This window comes from Chinchilla lanigera, unplaced genomic scaffold, assembly GCF_000276665.1.
Source record: "Chinchilla lanigera isolate Chin_1 unplaced genomic scaffold, ChiLan1.0 scaffold00007, whole genome shotgun sequence".
Classification (NCBI taxonomy): domain Eukaryota; kingdom Metazoa; phylum Chordata; class Mammalia; order Rodentia; family Chinchillidae; genus Chinchilla; species Chinchilla lanigera.
The window spans coordinates 14267211-14288548 of NW_004955408.1; the positions used below are offsets into that span (position 1 = coordinate 14267211).

At 40.5% G+C, this 21338-nt stretch overlaps 1 protein-coding gene across 1 annotated transcript; it reads right to left on the bottom strand.

Annotated features, from left to right (window-relative positions):
* Positions 1-1747: 1747 nt before the first annotated feature.
* On the bottom strand, positions 1748-20904 carry Slu7 (SLU7 homolog, splicing factor). Its single transcript, XM_005376265.2, has 16 exons — positions 20796-20904; positions 15681-15866; positions 14980-15133; positions 14471-14551; positions 14022-14186; positions 12876-12944; positions 9198-9245; positions 8891-9022; positions 8499-8596; positions 8291-8358; positions 7840-7979; positions 6748-6909; positions 4622-4726; positions 4403-4474; positions 4129-4245; positions 1748-3545 (listed from the first exon to the last, which is right to left on the bottom strand). Exons 2-16 carry the CDS (start codon positions 15848-15850, stop codon positions 3366-3368), a joined length of 1761 nt encoding a protein of 586 aa, XP_005376322.1. The 5' UTR covers positions 15851-15866; positions 20796-20904; the 3' UTR covers positions 1748-3365.
* Between the last annotated feature and the right edge of the window lie 434 nt (positions 20905-21338).

Genomic DNA, 21338 nt, shown 5'->3' on the forward strand with positions numbered 1-21338 from the left:
CGGGCAGAGGGTGCATGCGCGCTGCCCGCCCCCCGCCCCCCGTATTTTTTCTTTCTTTTTTTTTTTTTTTGGTAGATTGGGTTCCTGGTGTAAATTTTTATTGTATTGGCCAAGGGTGACTCTCAGGAATGTAAGGCACTATACAGTCCACACAGTTTTTCAGATTCTATCTGTGAATAAGATTTTGTACTGTGGCAGGCTTTGAGCTTGGAGGTGGTAAAGCTGCCGTGGTCACCAAGTTGTGTGTGGAGGCTATGAGGAGAAGGGGAAGGAAGCTCATTGTGCTCCCAGAGCTCCAGGCCAATGGGACAGGCATTAAACTGCACTGCGATACAGTAGAGAATGAACTTCCACAGCTTGTAGCTATTGCCCATACAAGTCATCCCCGACCTGAGTTAGAGCATGCACATGAATATTCCCAAGAGTCCATCCTGACGGTTTTATGAAAAATTAGTTGTCTTTGAGACGGTCACTGTGTGGCCCAACTGGCCTTGATCTTGGGATCCTCTTACCTCAGCCTTCCAAGTACTGGGATTACAGGCTGTATCACCATACATCCAGCTATAATTCTTTTTAGCAAAATGATTTATAAGTAATAAATCCAAGTTGGGACATGGTGGTGCACGCGTGAAATCCCCTCCCTTCGGGAGGCTGAGGCAGGAGGATCACTACGAATTTGAGGCCAGCCTGGTCTATACAGTGAATTCAAGGACAGCCTGAATTACATAATAAGACTCTGCCTCAAAAAACCAACATCAGGGGCTGGGGATATATATCTCAGTGGCATAAGCGCCTGCCTGGCAAGCACAAGGTCATGAGTTCAATCCCGGTACCGCAAAACAACAACAACAACAAAAAACCAAGACCAAAACACACACCTACAGAAATGCAGAGGCAAAAGTAATAAACCCATATATAGCCCTCTTTATTTTCAGCTAATTTTCTTCCACAGGTTTTTTTTTTAATTAGTACATGACTGTGGAACATGGCAAATACATTCATCATGGGTAGTTAGTACAGGTACATGACACATCTTAATTCTTTTCATATCCTCTTCCCCTCCCTACATTTTTCAGTAGAGTTCTTTTAAACTTTCTGTTCATTTTTGTAATCTCTGAAGCATTCCCCAAGACTGCTTTCTGGGAAGTGAAGAGGTTAGCGAAGGACGTCAAAGAATGTGGGGCAGCTGTGTCATTTTCAGGTGATGAGGCCCAAGCTGGCGAACACTTGGGGTCTGCTTAAAGCCTGTCAATGGAAGAAACTGCAGAAGATCAGCCTCAGGGTCTAGAAACCACAGCCCTAAACACTGAAGGGGAGATTTTACAATCAGAGGCATCTGGCTTGTGTCCTGGCTACAAAACCTTTCACTTTGAGGAGTCGAACAAGCCATTTCCAGCTGTTAAGCCCATGTGCTAGTTGTAAAAAAGAGACAGCCATCCATTATCCCTTGAGTCTTCTGAGACAACATGAAAGTCATAGCACATAGTTCCAATATGCAGCTATATATTGGAACTCGTATCTACGGTGTTAGCTTTTTCCCGAAGTGAACTAAAAGACACGATTTTGGATTACAACCTCATAGGGCTAACACGAGCTTTCTGGCAGTTTTATAATCCAGAGCTGGTGAACCTCTTAGAGGTCTCGATGCAAACAGCTCACTATGGCACTTGTGCCATCGGTTCACTGCCACTGTTTACAGCTTACTTCTCTACCAAATATTTGAAATAACACTACAAACCACGTGCAGTTAAGTATTCTCAATTACATACCTTTATTAATAGAAGATGAAATACGAAATGGACACCAACTGTCAGCCTGCTTGGGGGGCCCAAGGGAGATTTTCGTGGGTGAGGTCCCAAACTTGAAGAAGGTAGGTGTGCAAGACAGCCACAACAGCAGGCAGCACGGAGCAGAGCCGAGCCGCCTGCGTCTTTATTGTGTGACTCTTACACAGGTTGTTATCTCATATTCACATTCTTACATAGTGCTGTACCTAGCGCATGCATGTTTACCCGTGCCAAGTCATGGTTATAAAACTGCGTCCCACTGTGTGCTTCCATTAGACAAGCGGTCACGTCCTTAGATGCCCCTGAGCTTTGGAGCAGTCTGAGTGGTTCCCCACACCAGTGTGAGACTTTATGTTGAGCCATCCTATGTTAAAGAATCTGAAGACAAATTTGACCTTTTAAAGAAAAGAATTAGATCTATGTATTGGCATTACTGTATTAATTTCATAATAGTCTGAATCTGGAGGCCATATATATTCATAGTGCAGTATTTGACAGACAGCTGTGCCTCTACCACTACAGTGTCTGAGATGCTGAGTGAACACCATATTCTACAAGTGCTTTTTGACAGACCAGGAAACTGTTCAGTGAAGGCAGTCATGTCAGGGGCTTTTCACAGGCTGTCTCATTCTGCCAGCATTATCTTCACGATGTTCATCGAAGAGGCCTGAGGATCACAGCAGACTCAATTACTAAGATCCCACAAACCATCCTTACAATTCTGAAGAAACCTTCAACTTCAGGTTTTACTCTTTCCAAGTTTTAAAGTGAGACTTGCTGCCAATGAAGATTAGATACCTTTTAAAATTTAATGTCATAATTGTTACATAAAGGTAATCACAAAAGTAGCAGTATCACAAGCAGAGGAATAGATTTCTAGGGGTAAATCATGTTTAGCACGGTAAAAGTACTGATTAGACAATACTGACCCAAGGATGAGAAAATAAAGTTTTCTTCCATTGAAAGACTAACAAATTTGGTTCTGTACATAAGGTTCAAGGAAATGTATTAAAAATTTTGGTCATCAAATAAAAACATATTTGTTACTTCACAGATTTACACAGGAGAGTAAAGTTATTTACATTTTCTACAAATATTCTTTCAGTTACCCAAAGTCCAAGTTAGAATAAATTTATTTTTTGTTTCAGGTCATTTAAAACAAATGACTACAAAGCAACTACAATTAAAGTTAAATTATTACTGCAATTTCTAGCAGTTTAAAAAAGAAGTTCTAGTTTTGAGAAAGTAACGAACCTACTTTCAAAGTGTGTAACACTATTAGATAAAGGGCTAGAAAAACTGAGGAAATAGAGACTTTACTGGTGAGTAGAAGACATTTTGATAGGTAGACAGCCAAGACCTTTCTCCATCACTAATGTAAAATTAGATTACTTCCAATCTTAGTCCATATTTAATGTACTTCCTCTTTGGTTTTCTTCTGTTTTGTTTCTTCAGTGTGGAAAATAAATTTACTTTGAGACTTCTAAAGCTTTATTAAAGTTAGGCAGCAGGGACAGTAGGCAGATTCTTCTACCTACACTTATCCAGAAGGTGAAAGAGTACATCTGTCCTGGATGACTACTGTCCAAGGAAAGAGGCCATGGGGTCATCTGGCCTCTGACGTTTCATTCTGTAGGCCTCCATTTCCTCCTCAGTGGGCTCCCGAGCTTCATACACGCTATTATAAGGCCGCTTCCTCTCATCAATCTGCATGATCTCCTTGACTTGAAGAAGACGAGCTTCTTCGGCATTCAGTGCCTATAGTGAAAGGGAAAAAAATTAGTATCACGGCTCTCCATCAGATCTGTTCTGTGCACAAATGGCAGAGACCCAAAGGAAAGACCCCTGAATACAGAGTGCTGTATCAAAGAGCTTAGGAGTCAGCCTCAACTGATGCTCACTAGTTTCTATTTGGTTCTGAAAGCTATTTCTGCAGAGCACGCAACATTCTATGACATTTTCAGTTGGCGTTAAACTTCATTTAGTGACAAATATGAGTTTATTCTTTCTAAAACAAGCTGACAGTTGAGTTTCTGGTGGAGAGTGCAACTTTGATTTTTCTCAAGGATTTGCTAAAACTTAAAAATAACAAAGCCAGAAGGCAATTATTTCTGGGCAACAGGTCAGTAATTCCAAAATAACAGCTTTACAAAGCACAATTCTTTGTTGCATTAGTGATATCGAATAGTCTAAGCCCATAAAATGTCCATTAATGGGACCTGGGCATATAACCCAGACTCTGGTTCATGTCATTTCTTAAAATGAACTTGCAGACAAGACTAGATCACTTCCTACTGTTAGAATACTGTGTTGCTTCTGCTATTCAGAGTTCACAAAGTACCTTCTTCAACTTTTCATGCTTCTTTTCTTCATCATCACTCTCTGAGCTGCTCTTTCGGTGCTTCTTCTTTTTCTTTTTCTTCTTCTTTTTCTCTTCTTTTAGTTTTTCTTGGTGCATCTAAGCAGGATGATTAAAACAATTAGTGTGAACCCAAGGCTCTAGTGCATGTTTTGAAGTCCTTCCTTCTGCAGTCAAATGCTCCACCACCGAGCTACACCCCCTGAAGTCCTTCCTTCTGGACTTAAAAATTCTGGACAAATGACTACAGATTTACCTCCATGAGGGTTTGAGGTTTTTTCACAGATTCTTCTCCAGTTACATCATCTGTATTACAGTCTTCTGAATTCTGTGGAAGAAACAAGAGGTGATTTGAGTTGAGTGGTATCGTTACCAATCCTGTAAGATGAAATCTGAAATGTGAGCGGGTATGTCTTATGCAGGGTTAAGAGCTCTGGCCGTCTCACACCTTTAAGAACCACAGACAGTTACTTACAACAGTCTCCTTCCCGGCTTCCCCTGTGCAATAGGAGTACTTGAAAAACGAGTGGCAGCACCTGTATCCCCATCTGCCTTCTTTCCAGTAGGATCCCCAGATATGCTGCAGAGAGAGCAAGAGGGGTTATGTAAAAAGAGAACTTAGACCTTCAGCATACTGCTGATAAGGTAATTTCCAGAAAAATTCTGGGAATTCCCCAGTAAAAGGGAGAAGGTGGGCCAACCACCTCAACCACTCAAGTGTGGAGAAGCTGGCGTTACAGTGAAAATGGCCTTTAAATTCTACTCTCAAAGCTTACGTAATACTCGAGGACAGCCAATTTCCCTTCAACAGTTAAGACACGGGAAGCTCAGGGCCTACTTCCCCACTTGGTAGTGTGGCTGATGCCGAACAGCATGTGTCCCTCTGAGATGGGGTTTGTGTTGTCCAGTTTGTACAATCTGCCTGGCTCACTGCACTCTAGACAGTCAGTGGCCTGGGCTGCTGCTCTAGGTAGTTAGGTTTTTGATCCCTGACATAAGACAATTGCAGTTTGGGTACTTCAAGGCTATACTAAGCTGGGTATGGCTGTGAACTCCTATAATCCTACATTTCTGGGAGGCTGAGTCAGGAGGACTACGTGTTTGAGGCCAGCCTGGCCAACTTAGCAATACCCTGCCTCAAAATACAAAATAAAAATAGCTGGGAGCCAGGTGTGGTAGCACATGCCTTTAATCCCAGCACTCAGAAGCTAAGGCAGAGGAGCTTTGTGAGTTCAAGACCAGCCTGGCTACAAAGTGAGTTCAAGGCCAGCCTGAACTGCAGAGCAACACCCTGTCTCAAAAAGACACACACACACGTGCGCGGCTGGGATATTGGAAGGTAGAGTGCTCCTGGGTTCACTTCCCAGTACTACAAAAAAACAAAACAAAATACCAACTTCAACTTGATTCCAAATATAAAAAATAAAAACAATTGGGCTTGAGATCTTGCTTGGAGGTGGAGCATGTGTTTGGCCTGCACAGGGCCCTGGATTCAATCTTCAGCACAAACACACATGAAGAGTACAAGCCGGGCGTGGTGGCGCACGCCTGTAATCCCAGCACTCACGACGCTGAGGCAGGAGGATCACTGCGAGTTCAAGACCAGCCTGGGCTACAAAGTGAGCTCAAGGCCAATTTGAACTGTATAGCGAGATCCTGTCTCCAAAAGACAAAAAAAACGGACAATAAAAAAACAAGAGCACAGCAAGCGGGGGTATGTGCTTGCCGATGTGATATACTATGGAATACACTATATCACTGTTATGTATCCTTGTCAAAATAGCCTCTAGCTAACCAAGCTTTTCGGCCCAAATTCTTACTTTTAGGACATACACGGGAGTAAGTTACGTATTACTAAGAACTACTCAAATACTGAAGACGAGGCAGTGTACAAGGTAACTGGCTGGATCTGGAAAATGGTTGCTTTCAAGAAAACAGGAGACAGACTCTAGAAAAAGACATAAGAACCAAATAATAATCAACACAACCTCAACTTGATTCCCACTATGAAAAAGCCATTGAAAGGATTTTTGTGTGTATTTTTCGTTTTTTGAGACAAGGTCTTGCTGTGTAGTTTAGGCTGGTCTTAGGCTCACTATGTAGCCCAGGTTGGCCTTGAACTCATAGCAATCCTGCTGCGTCAGCCTCCTGAGTTCTGGGATTACAGGTGTGCACCACCATGCCTAGCTTTTGTGTGTATTTTTCAAAAAGTAATTAAGGAGTAATATTAGAATTAAAGAATTAAAGTCAAACTTCTGAAGCACAGTGGTCACATGGCTATGCAGAACCCTTATTATTCTTGGAGGATAAAGGACCTAAATGATTATGGGTGGACTGTCATATCTGATTTCCATAAAAAAAATTTACAAATATACATGTATAAATGTGTATAAACACACACACAAACCTACATGGAGCACATGCAGCGACATGTTAAAAATATTTGAATCTCAGTAGATCTATAGGTGAATGTAGTCCTATACATTTAAAAATGTTTAAAGAAAAAATCCCACAGCAATAGATAATTGAGTTATAATAGAAAAAAAAAAAGCAATCGAGAGCCCAACTAACAAGGAGAAATGGTTCCAGCATAACACATACCGTGTGATTGTTGATCTTCACGTCTTCCTCATACTTGGAGCAGGCTATGGCCCGCTCCTGTCCTTTAATGACTGTGCCATGTCTTGAGTACTCCACATAGTCTTCAGTCTGGGCTAACAGCAATTCAACTGGAGGCGCATCCAAGTGTTCTTGGCCACCATACTAAAAGGACATTGGACACTGTCAAGTATACTTGAGAATAAAGATTTGTATTCAAATTTCTACGGAAGGATTTACTTTCAGTTAGAAAGAATAAAGGAACACTGTTTACTAGGCTTTGTTATAGACAACACAATGAAAAAAATGCTATCAAGTTTTCACAGACAAATAAAAGATGTCTCAGTTGCTATTCATCTGTTAAGTATGGCAGCTTACAAGACAGCCCTAAACTCCTCTTCCCCGTTCACGCCTGCCCCGTGCCTCATGTTTGCTGGCTGTCCCATCAGGAGGCGCGGTCTTTCACAGCCCCTTACGTCTGGGCCTGGCTAGGAAACGTGATGCATGCAGAGGCCCTCGGGTGTACTGCACCTCTAGAACCCTGAAGTGCCTTCTCAACACCCGGGCTGCAGACTAGAGGGGAAGAGACCACGGGAGGCAGAGTTACGTGGTTCTGTGTGAGGGGCTGCCCGGGACAGTTGGCCTGTTAACCCGACCAAACAGCAGGGCATGTAAGGTCCTCAGCTGAGCACAGAAAATGCTCAGAAACTCAGCTGACATAAAAAGCTGCAAGAAATAATGAGTATTTGCTTTAAACTACCAGTTCTGGGGTGGCATGTCTGGCTGCAAAAGCTCACTGATACGAAGTCAATACCAGCTGATTTAAGTCATGGAATTCCTTGTGGATTAAAAGGGACTCTCTGCACGTTATTCCAAATGTAAAACACATGTTTTTTAAGTTGTAATTGCTCTTAAAATTCTTCTTTGCCATTTGATGAAAATTACCTTTTCCTATTGTTTAGACAATTAAATGCTGATAAACTGTACTATGAGTAACTAAAGACAACAATATGAAATGCTTTAACCATCCTTCCCTATTATCTTTTTTTGAAATTTTATTTCTCTTTAGAATAAAAAAAAGAAAAAGAAAATTACCTTTTCCAGGATGCTCTCTTTCTGCTGTTCCTTGAAATCTTCTTTTTTGACTTTGAAGGACTTATACAGCAGCTCCAGTTTTGTAGGATCTGCCTGCAGATGCACCTCAGATCCTCTGTCATAGGCTTCCCAAGCAAACACTAGAATAATTCACAACATTTTAATGAGTCGCCAACTACATTTATTGCATGTTTCTCTGAAGCAAGCTTTAAAAAAATTACCCTCCATCCCCTTTACTTTTTTTTGTGGTACTAGAGATTGAACCCGGGGCTTATGCACCACACCCCTTCCCTTTATGGGACACGGTCTTACTATGTTTCCCAGATTGGTCTTGAATTTGTGATCCTTCTGTCTAAGCCTCTTAAGAAGCCAGGATTACAGGCCTGGGCCACCATGCTTGGCTTCCATTCTTAGAGGTGATACAACGCCTTCACAGAGACCGAACACTTACACTGTGTCTGAGCCATTGAAATAGTATCTCCTGTGTATCTAACGAAGTTATCTCCAGCGTAACTCACTCTGTAAATAGAAATTTTAAAAACTGTCAGAGATTTTCTTCTTTAAGGAAAGAAAACTTAATCCGAATTAAAATGAATACCATCTATGGTTGGGTAAAAATGGAATTAACTTATCTTGACGTTTATAAATTTGGTACTTACTCATCTGGATTCTTCCCTGCATTGGCATATGGGTTCTCTCTCATTGCTCTAGTTTTTGGATCATAATAGGCAGAATTTGGATCCAGATTTCTCAAATACTAGAAGAAAAAAAAAGGTTAAAAAGCTGAACATTTACTTATGGCAAAAAAGATGTCAGCAGGTAGGAGTTGTTTAATATGATCATCTAAATGTGTGTGTCCATTTCCAGGGAACGAGTGAAGACAGAAAATAATGTAAAAAAAAAAAAAAGGAGAAAGAAAGCAGAATGATACCTTGTTTTGGAAAGACTCTGCTTACATTACCCAAATACCACCCACGCACAGCAGGAAGATAAAATTTAGCGGGGAAGGCAAATATTTTTCAAATGTGCAGGTCAGGTTGGCAAGACTCACTTTTGCAATATCTTCTCGAATCCTGAGATTCCGGACAGTGATTCGTCGCTTGGAGTCAAAATTCTGCCCAGGCATGTCAATGTCATCTGCATACTTATCTTCATCCTCATCTTCGCTATTATGATCTTTTTCCTGAGAGAGGGAGAGGGAACAAAAACTGAGTAAAAAAGAGCAGTGTAGCCCTTGCTTTCCTTTCCCTATAATCCACCCTTATGCTTTCTTGTTATTTAAAAGCTACTACTAGTTATTAAATTATTATCAGCCACTGAAAACTGAGAAAGTTAATGACAGGGCAACACTTTATTACCATCTGAGAGTTTGGTTCCTCTTCTCCCCACTGGTGTTTTGGAGAATTCTGCATCAAGAAAAGAAAAGCATTTGTAACTTTATTTCATTTTACCTACTGACTATTTAACACCATAAAAACATAACTGATCTCATCTTGGGACGAGGGTGTAGCTTAGTGGTTGAACTTTGCCTAGCATGTGCAAGGCCCTGGCTTTGATACTCAGCATTGCAAATACTACTGCTACTGCTACTACTACTACTACTAACAGTAATTCTAACTGAACAAATTCTTGTATTTTTTCACTTGTGATGAGGACAGATATTCTGAATACAAATACACCACTATAAGTAGTTAATTTTATTAAAGTATCTACAAACCCAGAAAATACCTAGGTTTTAAAAAAAAACTGATATAGGATTATAATCACAGAAGATTAGTGGGACTATTAAGCTGAACAAAATACTCAGTAAACGTAATTTCCATATGCCTTGGTCTTCAGATATACCATGTTCATTAAACCTTGCTAGTTTTCTATCAAGTCCAAAAATAAAATGTTACCAGAGTCTTGTAACAAAATTCTTAAGAGCCGAATGAACCTTTGTAAAATTCTGGCAATGAAGAAGCCAGAGCATAAAACACTCTATTTTAAGGAAAGGCCAAAATTTTGTCAGCTTCATTAGCAATTGCTCAGGATACCATGAATGAAATGGTCAGTATAATATTATGTCTCTTTACAAGGGCTTTGGAGTAAAAAGGAAGATACTGTTAGTGGGTGAGGAAATGTGGAAAGAGGAGTGCGTATGTGTGTGTGTGTGTGTGTGTGTGCATGTGTGTACATACAGTACATTGATGGGAATATAAATTTGTACACATACTAAACACACTAACGAAGTCTAGTCAAAGTAAAGAAAAATATGTACAATCTGCTAACATTTTATGTGAAAAAAAGAATAGGGAGGGAGAAGTGGCAATAAGATTACATATTTATATATATTGTTTTCATATTTATATTTGTATTGTAAACTCTGAGTCAAACCCACAAAAAAGGTTATAGGGAGAAGGTTCAGAAAAGGGGAAGAAGCCGGGTGTGGTGGTGCATGCCTGTAATTCCAGCACTTGGGAGGCTAAGGAAGGAGGATAGGTGAAAGTTCGAGACCAGCCTGGGCTACAAAGTGAGCTCAAGGCCAGCCTGAACTGCATAGCGAGACCCTGTCTCAAAAAGACAAAAAAAGGTGGGGGGGGGTGAAAGAGGCTTTTCATTGAATACCTTCTTAAACTCCTGATTTTTTTTTTTTTTTTTTTTTTTGGTCTTTTTGAGACAGGGTCTCGCTACTCAGTTCAGGCTGGCCTTGAGCTCACTTTGAAGCCCAGGCTGGACTCGAACTCACAATAATCCTCCTGCCTCAGCCTCCTGAGTGCTGGGATTATAGGTGTGCGCCACACACCAGGTGTGAACTCCTGATTTTTAAAGTATGAATATACGTAAAAATGAATGGTATTGTATGTGTATACTTAATAACACAGAAAACAAGTCCTCATTGTACTATATATTAAATTAAATAAGCAGGCAATAAATGAGTGTGCAAAGATGACTCCATTTAAGGAATATAGAATTATAAACATTAAATAGATATTTTGAGAGAGGGGAAACTGGAAAGACATCAACAAGCTAATAGCTGTCTAGGGTATAATTCAGTGGTGCAGTGTGTACACAAGGCCTTAGGTTTGACCCTGGCACCACAAAAAAACCAAACCAAAACAAAAACCACCAGCACCAACAAAACCCCAAACTCTCAAATCAAAAACACCTACAAAACGTTACTAATTAACATGAGAGCTAGGCATGGTAGCGCACATCTAGAACCCTACCACTTCGTAGGCTGAGGCAGGAGGGCTGTTGTGAGTTCAAGACCAGTTTAGGTTACAAAGTGAGCTCAAGGCCAGCCTGAACTGCATAGCGAGACCCTGTCTCAAACAGACAAAAAAAAGAAAAAAAAAAAACCCAAAACCAAAAATCCGTATTTTCTTCTTTATAATTTCCTACTTTTTTTTTTTTTTTACTAGTATGTGTCTTACTTCAAAAATCAGAAATGTAATTTTTCTTTTTTGGAGGTAAGGTTTCCCTGTGTAGCCCAGGCTGGCCTCAAATAACCCATAGCAATCCTCATGCCTCAGTCTCCTACTTGCTGGGATTACAGGCATGCCCCAACAAGATGAGCTATAAATATTTTTTAAAAGATAGTAAGATGTTTCTGGAGTTCCCTATAGGTGCTAGTTCAACAAAGTACATTTACACTGCTGGAGAGACAACTCAGTCTCTGCAGTAGGCTGCTCCACTCTGAGGGTATGCAGTTCATCTTAATATCCGTGCATCCAAGTGGGTAAAAAAAGGAGAGGGGTAATGCGGTATCATTATTGCAGTTTTACCACTATACTGAGACTCAGAGAGGCACATTAATCTTCTAAGAGCAGCTAGCTAGATGTGGCAGAGTTGGATTTTAAACAACTAGCTGGTAACTTGTCTCAGTAACTGCTTAGGAGTTCATCTCTGAATTTCTTTTGCTTTGCAAGTCATATATGCTAAGAGTCTCTTTTGGAAACTTGAAGTAAAAAACTTCACGTGTTTGTGTCATGAAATTGACAAAAAAAGAAAAAAACCTTTTATACATAAATTAAAAAGAAAAAACTAGCTGCAGTTCACCTTTTTAGTATGAAAAATCTTTGCCAAGCTATAAAATTAACACATGTTCATGAGAGAAAATACAAAAAAAAAGAAAAAAGAAAAAAAGAAAAGCTGGTATTCTAGTATTTTTTGTTTGTGATATTTTTTCATGTGTCATTAAAACATATGCACTTACCAGTGCTGTTAACAAGGTCTTAATAAACACCACTTTAAGAGTTATACAACATTCCATAATGCAGATATACAATAGTTTAGTCGGTTCCCTAATGTCTGGTTATTTCAGCTCTTTCAGTTTTTCACTAGTGTGGAAAATGGTGCAGTGAAAATCTCTGGGCACAATGATTTGTGCATAGAAGTTATACAAAATTCTTTAGGATGGGTGGACTGATGCATTTAATTTCCGAAAAGGTGCGTAAATAATTTAGGGCAACATTCTTTCCCAATGACTTTCCATGAAAAGTATAAATAGTGTCAGCTTTGCTCCTACCCCTTAACAATACAGGTTAACAGGCTGAGTACTCCACACTGGAAATGCTTGGGATTGGAAGTGTTTTCAATTTTAGGTTTTTTTTTTTTTAGTATCTGCATATACACACACATCTTAAAGGTAATTTTATACAGTATTTTTTGTTGTACCTACGTTATGACTACAACCTGTCACATGAGGTCTGGTATGTAACTTTCCTCTTGTGCAGGAAAAGATGGCATCATGTTCGAGCTCAAAGCTTTCATTTGGAGATTTTACTTTCGGGATTTTTGTTTTTGTTTTGTTTTTTTCCGGTACCGGGAATCAAACTCACAACCTTGCGCTTGCCAGGTAGGCGCTCTGCCGCTGAGCTAAATCCCCAGCCCCACTTTCTGGATTTTTGAATTAAAGATGCTCAGCCTATACTGGATTTCTTTCCCTAACATATTTTCTAACTACAGAGATATAAAATGAATTCTTGTTCCAAATTTCATTTCAACTGGCTAAGAGTCAGAACATTTTTGTCTTGATCATTTTTATTACTTACAGCTTGTTCTACTAATTTTCCTGAAGCTAATTCTTCTTGGAGTTTCTGGGCTTTCAATGTTCGTTTTGCCTGAAAAACAAACAAAAAAACATTTAAATTTTGCTTAAAACATTCAAATAGACATTTGATTTTCATACATTTAAAATGAGTAATTGTGTTGTTTCCAGAAGAGGGCACTGCACGGGTTACCGCTTTGATCCCCTGCAGCCCTGGGCCTTGATGCTAAGGAACAGGAGTTATGGGAGTGGCTGCCTGTACCAGGCGTTAACGTACGCTGAGCCGGACGGCATCAGCACTGAACTATAGGGAGCAGCCCCAGCCCAAAAGGACAGAGGCCAGGTGATGCCAGATGACAGACTGAGTCTTGCCACGCAGGCCCAGGGTTACCATTTATTTCAACGTACAAGAAAAGATGGAATCTAGATTTTTATGTGATATTTCATGATCTTTAAATATTATCTCTAATTTTAAAAAGGCAGTGTTGGCGATGGTTTAAAGGAAGGGGGATAAGTAGGTGGTGTCATAACAGAAAAAATGAGGTTGAATTAAAATAAAATTCCATTTTCTGAAACAAGTTATTTCTTCCCCTTCGACCATTCCAATTGTGTGTGACAAGTATAATAAAGATGTAGCCTGGCATGGTGGCACACGCCTATAATCCCAGTACTCAGGAGGCTCAGGCAGAAGGATTGTTGTGAGTTCCAGACCAGCCTGGGCTACAAAGTGAGCTCAAGACCAGGCTGAACTGCATAGTGAGACCCTGCCTAAAAAAGACAGGGGGAAAAAAAAAAAAAAAAGATGTACGGGCAAGCAGTATGCCTGGGGCCAAGAGTTCAGAAACTCCAAAAGCTAAAAGCTTTGAATCCTAGAATAGGTAAGAGAACAGACGTTCTCATGCTTTCAACGCGTTCTGCTCTATAAGGTCGAGTAAGCAACAATAAAATAATTAAACATGAAGAAACTGCCGCCAAAGAGGGCTACCACACTGGTTAATTTCACTAGGAAATCAGGTCTACTGCTAAGAAATAACATCATTTGTAATAACATCATGGTGCTTTAAGACCTAAAAAGTAGAGTGGCTAACTTAGAAATACTGTAAAATGTACACTCTTCTTTGAGAAGCAGATGGCCGGAAGTCTTGCTCACCAGATCAACTTTGGCGTACTCTTCCACAATTTTCATGTGTTCCTCTGGATTATAGCCATTCCACCGATCTCTCTTCCCATCGTAGTCAAACATCAACTGAGGCTGGACATGTTCATCCGGAGCTATATTAGTACCTGTAAATTTGGCTCCAACTCGCCTAGGTCTCTGGGAAACAGAAGATGAAATAGTTTTTTAAATACTGGTAGCTCAGAAGGAAATTTCATGTAGCTTTCACAGAGCCAATGTGAACACTCCATGGATTTTTAGTATGTGATTAACTACCAGATAACTTTCTGACAGAAAATTTTGATGATGCTGGACTAACTTCACTCATCCTAATTTTTATTTAACTGGTACTAAAATATAAATTATTTTAGAAAAACAGAAGTTCTGAGAAGGAAGAAGGACTCTCTGACAACAGTTTCCAAAATTCTCAAAGGTGAACTTACCTCAAAGCAGTCTTTCTTCTTGTGTGTCAGGGCCCCACAATTTTCACATGCTCCTTTGCGGTACTTAGTAGTGACGGAATTCTATAAATTGATATAAAGAACAAAGCAATGTTTTATCTGAACAAGTTAACAAATAACTTGGCTCTCATTAATGTCTTGTCTAATGAAGTGACTTATTTATTAAGAAGAAAATCAGGCCGGGCGTAGTGGCGCATGCCTGTAATCTCTGCATGTATGAGGCTGATGCAGGAGGACAGTTGTGAGTTCAATGCCATCCTGTAAATTTGAGCCCAGCCTCAGCCATTTAGAGGCTTAGCAAGACCCTGTCTCTTAAAAAAAAAGTAAAAGGACTAAGGATGTAAATCAGTGTGAAGGTTCTGGGTTCAATCCCTAGTACTAGCCAAGAGAAATAAGTAAACACCAAAAAAAGCAAGAAAATATCAGTTAAGAGTCTTCACTTGAGTGTGGTCGTGTATCTGTGTAATCCTAGCACTAGGTCACCTACATACCTCTTTTACACCTCTCTTGTACCACTCTCCAGATGAGCTGAATTGCTTTTGTTTTTCTGGTTGTGGTCTCTGATGCTTTAAGGTGGGTCTTTTTGATGGATCAATGTACCATGGCACTGAAGAAATATACTGAGGAATATGAGGATTGATGTCTCTGTAATAAAATTTTTAATGAAGTTTGAAAATAGTTCAGTTACAAACATCCTACACAAAATCTAAGAATAGAGATACAACAGCAAGAGGAGCAAAAGAACGTGACTGCTATCTCTACTATAAAGAACAACTGAAAATGAAGAAAGCAGTTGTATGAAGTGAAATATTTCTAATCAAGATATTAAAAATACTATTATAACTGAAAAGAAGAGAAAGGAAGGTTGTGATGTGTTAGTGAACAAAACCTATCAGAGCAAAAACTTAATGTCTACAGTCAACTGATTAAAATTACTGGGTAAGTATTATTATTCAGAAATGTAAAGGTAACGCCCAGCAAAATTCAGATTTAAAAGTCGTCACCATAGGGGGAGATAAGGAGCAGAAGGGTGAAAAGGAACTACCACTGTTCATGATGAGCTCTGTGACATTATTCAATCATTAAACCTCGTGTATATGAACTTGATAAGATAGCATCGGAACTGATAAATTAGGTAGATTCAAGTGAGAATTTTGCATGAAGAGATTCTGCAAAAAATTAAAGTACTTACTTTCCTTCCTCATCAACTTCTGCAGGGGCATTGCCCAATTTTCGTTGTTCTTCTAACTCCTTCTTCTTCCTCCAGTCCTCTCTAGTCATCTTCTTTGGTTCCTCCAAATTCATTTCTTTGGACCCCGACAGGGGTGCAGCATTCGCTGTATCCACTGCTGCTGCCGACATGATGGCGGGGCTTTTTCTAAGAGAAGGAAGAAGTTACAGTGGGAAGCAGGCCTTCACGAATTCATCACTGAAAACTACCAAAAATTCATCCTAATAACACATATGAGTTAGACACAATGTCTCGTATTGTTGTGGTTGGGGTTTTGCAGAGGGAACAAGACAATACAGGACACACGTTTTATAAAATTATTTAAAATAGTCACACGAAGAATCATATACAAAGAGAGAGTATAGGAAATCTGCCCACACACTTAAGACCAAAGAATCCAGCCAAGGGCCTGGATCCCACAGTAATGTCCTGCATGAGTCTAGTGAAGACCCAGAGCCCCAAACAATGCCTTCCACGAGTCCAACTGGAGGCCTAGAGCCCACAACAATGCCTCAAGCAGGCCTGTTTCATGAATGTGTGCTGGGAGGGCCCACAGATCAGTGGTGGAAGCTATAAAGTCTCTGCCAGCGGGATGAAGGATCTGTGCTGGCAGGCTGAGGGATCTGAACTGAAGCCAGGAAGCGATGCTCAGAACCAGAGCTTCCCTGAAAAGTACCACAGCCATCCTCAGCAACAGCGAGGTCCAGAGTTCCTCTTCCAGTGGGAACAACCAAGTTCATCAGGAAAGTCAGCATGACAAGGTCCTCCAGAAGAATAGCCCAAGAGAACCAGCAGCTCCCTAACAGCTCCCCAACAGCTTCTCTTCTCCAGTTCTGCCTCGTATGCTGCCGGCAACAATCCTCAGGTGGGCCTCCCACACCGAGCACTGCGCTGGTTCACTTCAGCTGGGTGTTACAAGTCGACCACCAGTTGTCAGCCCACCGCACATATGTCTTTAAAATTTCATAGGACTCTTTCATAAACATTCCTGAACTGCCTTTTCTGTGTAGTAACTCTAATTTCTCTGTCATAGTTACCCTTACAGAGAGTATACACGGTCCTATTCCTCTTTCTCTTTAAAGACAAATGTTTGAAGGACTACCTATAGCACTGATGGTGAACCTTTTAGAGACCGAGTGGGCAAACTCCACTTCAAAAGCCACTTACTTATCTCAAAGTGCTGATGCTGCAATTAAACTTGAAAATGGCCAGGCATGGTGGTGGATGCCTGTAATCCCAGCGCTCAGGAGGCTGAGGCAGGAGGATTGCTGCAAATTTGAGGACAGCCTGGGATACAAAGTGAGTTCAAGGCCAGCCTGAACTACATAGTGAAACCCTGTCTCAAAAAGACAAAACAAACAAACACACAAACAAAACCCCCCTGAATACTGAGGTTTTAGTTTAGAAAAAAACAACTTGTACACTTTGTTGTGTGTCGACAGAAAGGGCTCTCTGCCCGCTGTGGCAGGTGTGCCCTAGGTTTGCCCCACTGACCCACAGTCATGTCTATTTCTTCACTTTCCACTCCTCAGGTATGTTAACTTCGCTTCGACCCTCAGCTGTTCTGTTCAGTTACACTGTTATGAATGATCAATGTGTTTTTCAGTCCCATTCCTTCTCTTTTTGATATATTCTTATTTCCTTGCCTCATGACACTATTTCCTACTGGATTTTCTTTTTTTTTCCTGGTACCGGGAATCAAACTCACAACCTTGTACTTGCCAGGCAGGTGCTGTGCCGCTGAGCTAAATTCAAAGCCCCAGGATTTTTTTTTTTAAACCACAGAGATTTAACTTTATTTCATCATTGTCATTTAAAGATTGATTTAAAAATTTTTTAAGATGTAAGAGTTCCATATTACAGGAATTAAACAACACAAATATCCACTGCTTTATGGGTTCAAGTTATAGAAGTTAAAATCAAATAATAATAAGTATTTTCAATATTGGGACTATACAATAAGACCACAAAAAGACCCAAGAAAGAAATACTTCATTACTTTCAGGATCTAAACAAAGGTTCTGAGTTTTCAGACTCTGATTGCTGTTTTATACAAATAGCTCTCTACCTAACTTAATCATTTTACGAGCTCAGAATCAGTAGTTATAAGCGAAGTGAGTCTGTATTTCTGCACTTCAGTAAAGGTTTCAGGTGGATATATACCACACTAATACAAAATGCCACTGACACCAAATGAGAACTCGGCTACCACTGCAGCACTCCTGTGGCAGACAGCTGCAGAGCCTCAGCTGGGCCCACAGACTAAGGTGCACGCCTCCACTCTGCGGATGGCGACCGTGGCGGCTCACCCCATGAGTTCTTCTGGTGCCTGTCTCACTGCTCCTCTGGTCTCCTTTGCACGTTCATCCATTACCCAGTTATTTAATGGTAAGTTCCTCAAAGCTTAGTTGGAGCATCCTTTATCACTCAAAGCTGTACTAGTCTCCAAGGCTTTAACAACAACAATACAAGGGGCTAACAAAATATACAGTGAAGTTTTAAATGGAAAAACTTATTATAGTAAAAGACACATTGCTGCTGCCCCTCTCAAAATACTCTCCCTTCACTCAGACATACTTATGTTATTGTTCTTGCATGGACGTCCCCTTTCATGCATGTCTTCATGAGACGAGATAAAAAATACGGTGAATGTTGCTGCCGAGTGCCATCCAATGGAAAGCCTGCTTATACAATTTGTTTTTTTTTTGCATTGGGAATCAAACTCATGATGTCAGGCTTGCCAGACAAGCGCTTAAGCCGCTGAGCTACACCCTTGGCCCAGGCTGCTTATACAAATATTACAGTGTGTCTTCATTTACCTTATTTACTGGATCTGGTATCGTGCTACTTCTAGCTCTTCCCCAAAGTCAAAATGACCACAGAAGGTGAACGTTTTAAATCAATTCAGAACATCAAGGAAGCACCACAGTGCAACTAAAGACATGAAATGAGGACTTCCAGAACTGCTCCATAAAATGGCAAAAATAAGGGGATGAGTGTGTCTGAAGTGAGGGAAAGTATTTTGTGGGGGATTAATGGCAATTCGTCTTTTACTGTAATACATTTCTAAATTTAAACATTCACTGTAGTTTTCAATTGGTGCTCCAGTTTGTGACTCAGTTTCACTTGTGCTTCAGATACACGTATTCAACTTTTGAGTTCTTCACTTAGGAGTTTTCAAAGGACCTAAACTTAACATATCTTAATTCAAAACTCTTGATCTTCCCTCTGAAATCTACTGTCTCTTCACTGTTCCCTAGCTTAATTAGAGGTAGCACCATCCCCTTGCTTACATGTGTTCCGGTTTATCCTTAAATCTATTTCATTATGAAGGGTTATTTTCACTATCTGAATATCTCCAAAATTCATATACTTTTTTCCATTCTCAATGCTGCCTACCACTTTAGTGTGAGTATTACTTTTTCCTGCTCACTGGGCTCCTCTGAGTCCCTTAAATTAATTCTCCATGCTGCAGCCTAATTTTTTAAAACACAAACTGAATCATATAATGTCCCAGTGCTCAAACTTATGCTGCCAATGCAGAACCATCCAAGAGAAATATAATGCCTGCAACATATGTATGTAATATAATATGTAACTTTGGTTTCCAGCCACCATGTTAAAAAGATGAAAAGAAAGTAAAGTCACTTCCACGCAATTTTATTTAATCCAATATTGCCAACATATTACAACTTCAAATTCAGTCAACATGAAACATCAACTCAGTCTTAAAAGCTGGTATAGAATTTACACTTACTTGGACTAGCTATATTTTGAGTCTCAGCAGCCACAAGTAGCTAATAACTATCATATTGGACAGTGTAGCTCCAATGGATCTCATTATTTTTACTCTAAAAATGAACATTTTTTAAACACACTTACACGGTTGGCTATGGTCCAGCACCTGCCTACCTTCCAGCCTCATCATCACAACTGTCCCACCTTCTCTACCCACTAGATAGAGCCACTTCTGGTGCCTCTAACACATTATGCGCTCTGCACAGACATTGGGCCTTTACAAAGCTCTTTCTCAACAGATGTGCTCAATGGCTAGGAGTCTATGCTGCTGCTCAAAGGTGTCCTCTTAGTCTGTGTCTGACCCACAGAAAATCTCCACAGATGTTTGTGTAACGTACTGTGAGGTGAAGGGACCCAACAATAAATTTAACCCTCACTTTAATAACCACCAGTTTGAGCTTGGTTCTCATCCAGTCTTTTTTTAAAAATTAACAATGGTTGTTATATTGTAAATTCTTATCTTCAAAGTAACTGTTCAGATTACCAGATATAGGCATGCGAAACTGATGAAACCATAGGCATTAACTGTTCCTTTCAATAAACCAATAGAAATTAGTGGTACAATTATCCTAGCTATCTTGTGTGTGTATACGTATATATTTTTTTTCTTCCTTATATTGTGCAAGGGAAAGAAACTGCTCATTCAGTCTTTTAAACAACTCCATTTTACAGTGAAGAAACAAGTTCCAAGAGCTTAGGACACAGGCTAGTAGCAAAGATCTCAAACTCAGCCCTGATCCAGTGTGGGTTCTTTAAACCCTACGTTATCTAACGTACGACACTGGCTTCTGGGCCTGCAACATTAAAAATTAAAACTATATGTTGCAGTGACCAAATGGTCTTCATTAGACCCCCTCGCTGGGGAGGGACCTACTTTCTCCAGGTGTAAACAAGAACTCCCACTCCCTGGATGCTTAGTGGAAACTAACGCTTTAAGATCTCATTTAATTTCATAGTACCTACTTCTACCTTCGAAAAGTATGACTATTACCTAACGAGGAAATCGAAGCTCAAAAAAATTCTGGAAACAGTCTGTCCCCGAAACACCGCGACAAAAGGGTCACTACCACTTAAACCCACTGTTCGATGACGCAGGCTTGGTCTGGACGGACACAAGCATCTTCCCGCCTGCGTCCCAGGACAACGGCTTCCCTCTCGGCTCTTTGTCCTCAGCCCCGCAAGGACAGATCTAATAATCAAGAGCCTTCGACCTATTTCCCACGGTTCCCTCGATCCTCCCCGCTCCCTCGTCCGCAAATTCTCAGAGTATTTTCTTACCCAGTTCAGCTGACCGCACTCCAAAACCATCCGACTTCAACGGAGTCAAGCCGCGAATGTTTACTTCCGGGTTTTCTGCCTTCTCCCGGCAGTCACTGCGGCAGCTTCCGGAAGACTGACGCATGCGCACTAAGATGTAGTCGGGGCGCCGGTTTTTTGGCGCCTCCAGTGTCTGGAGGTTGGAGTTGTGCCTGTTTCCGTATTTACGCTGTGTCGGGGGAAATATTTAGAAAGGTTTTTTTCCCACCCTTTAGAATCACAGAACGTTAGGAGGAGAAAATTCTCAAAAGTTTAGTATCTAGAACAAACAACAGTTTTAAGTCTCACTAGGAGACTATGGAATGAGGATGTTTGTGATATATTTAGTAACAAACCAGTTAAGTTAGTAGTATTAATTAGTAGCCAGACGCTGGGGGGAATGTGTGTAAACGCAGCGTCTGACCTCGAATTTACGTCGAACAGAGCGAGGAAGGCGCTAAAATGACTGAAACAATTTACAGTTGTAAAAGTTGCTACAAAGGTGATACCGGGAACTGTGAGAAG

Coding starts and splice junctions, on each gene's coding strand:
- Slu7 (XM_005376265.2), bottom strand. CDS start 15,850: ATGTCGGCAGCAGCAGTGGATACAGCGAATGCTGCACCCCTGTCGGGG. Junction 9,246..12,875: donor GAAAATTAGTAGAACAAGCT/GTAAGTAATAAA, acceptor TTCTTGATGCAG/AATTCTCCAAAACACCAGTG. Junction 8,359..8,498: donor GCAGGGAAGAATCCAGATGA/GTAAGTACCAAA, acceptor TTCTATTTACAG/AGTGAGTTACGCTGGAGATA.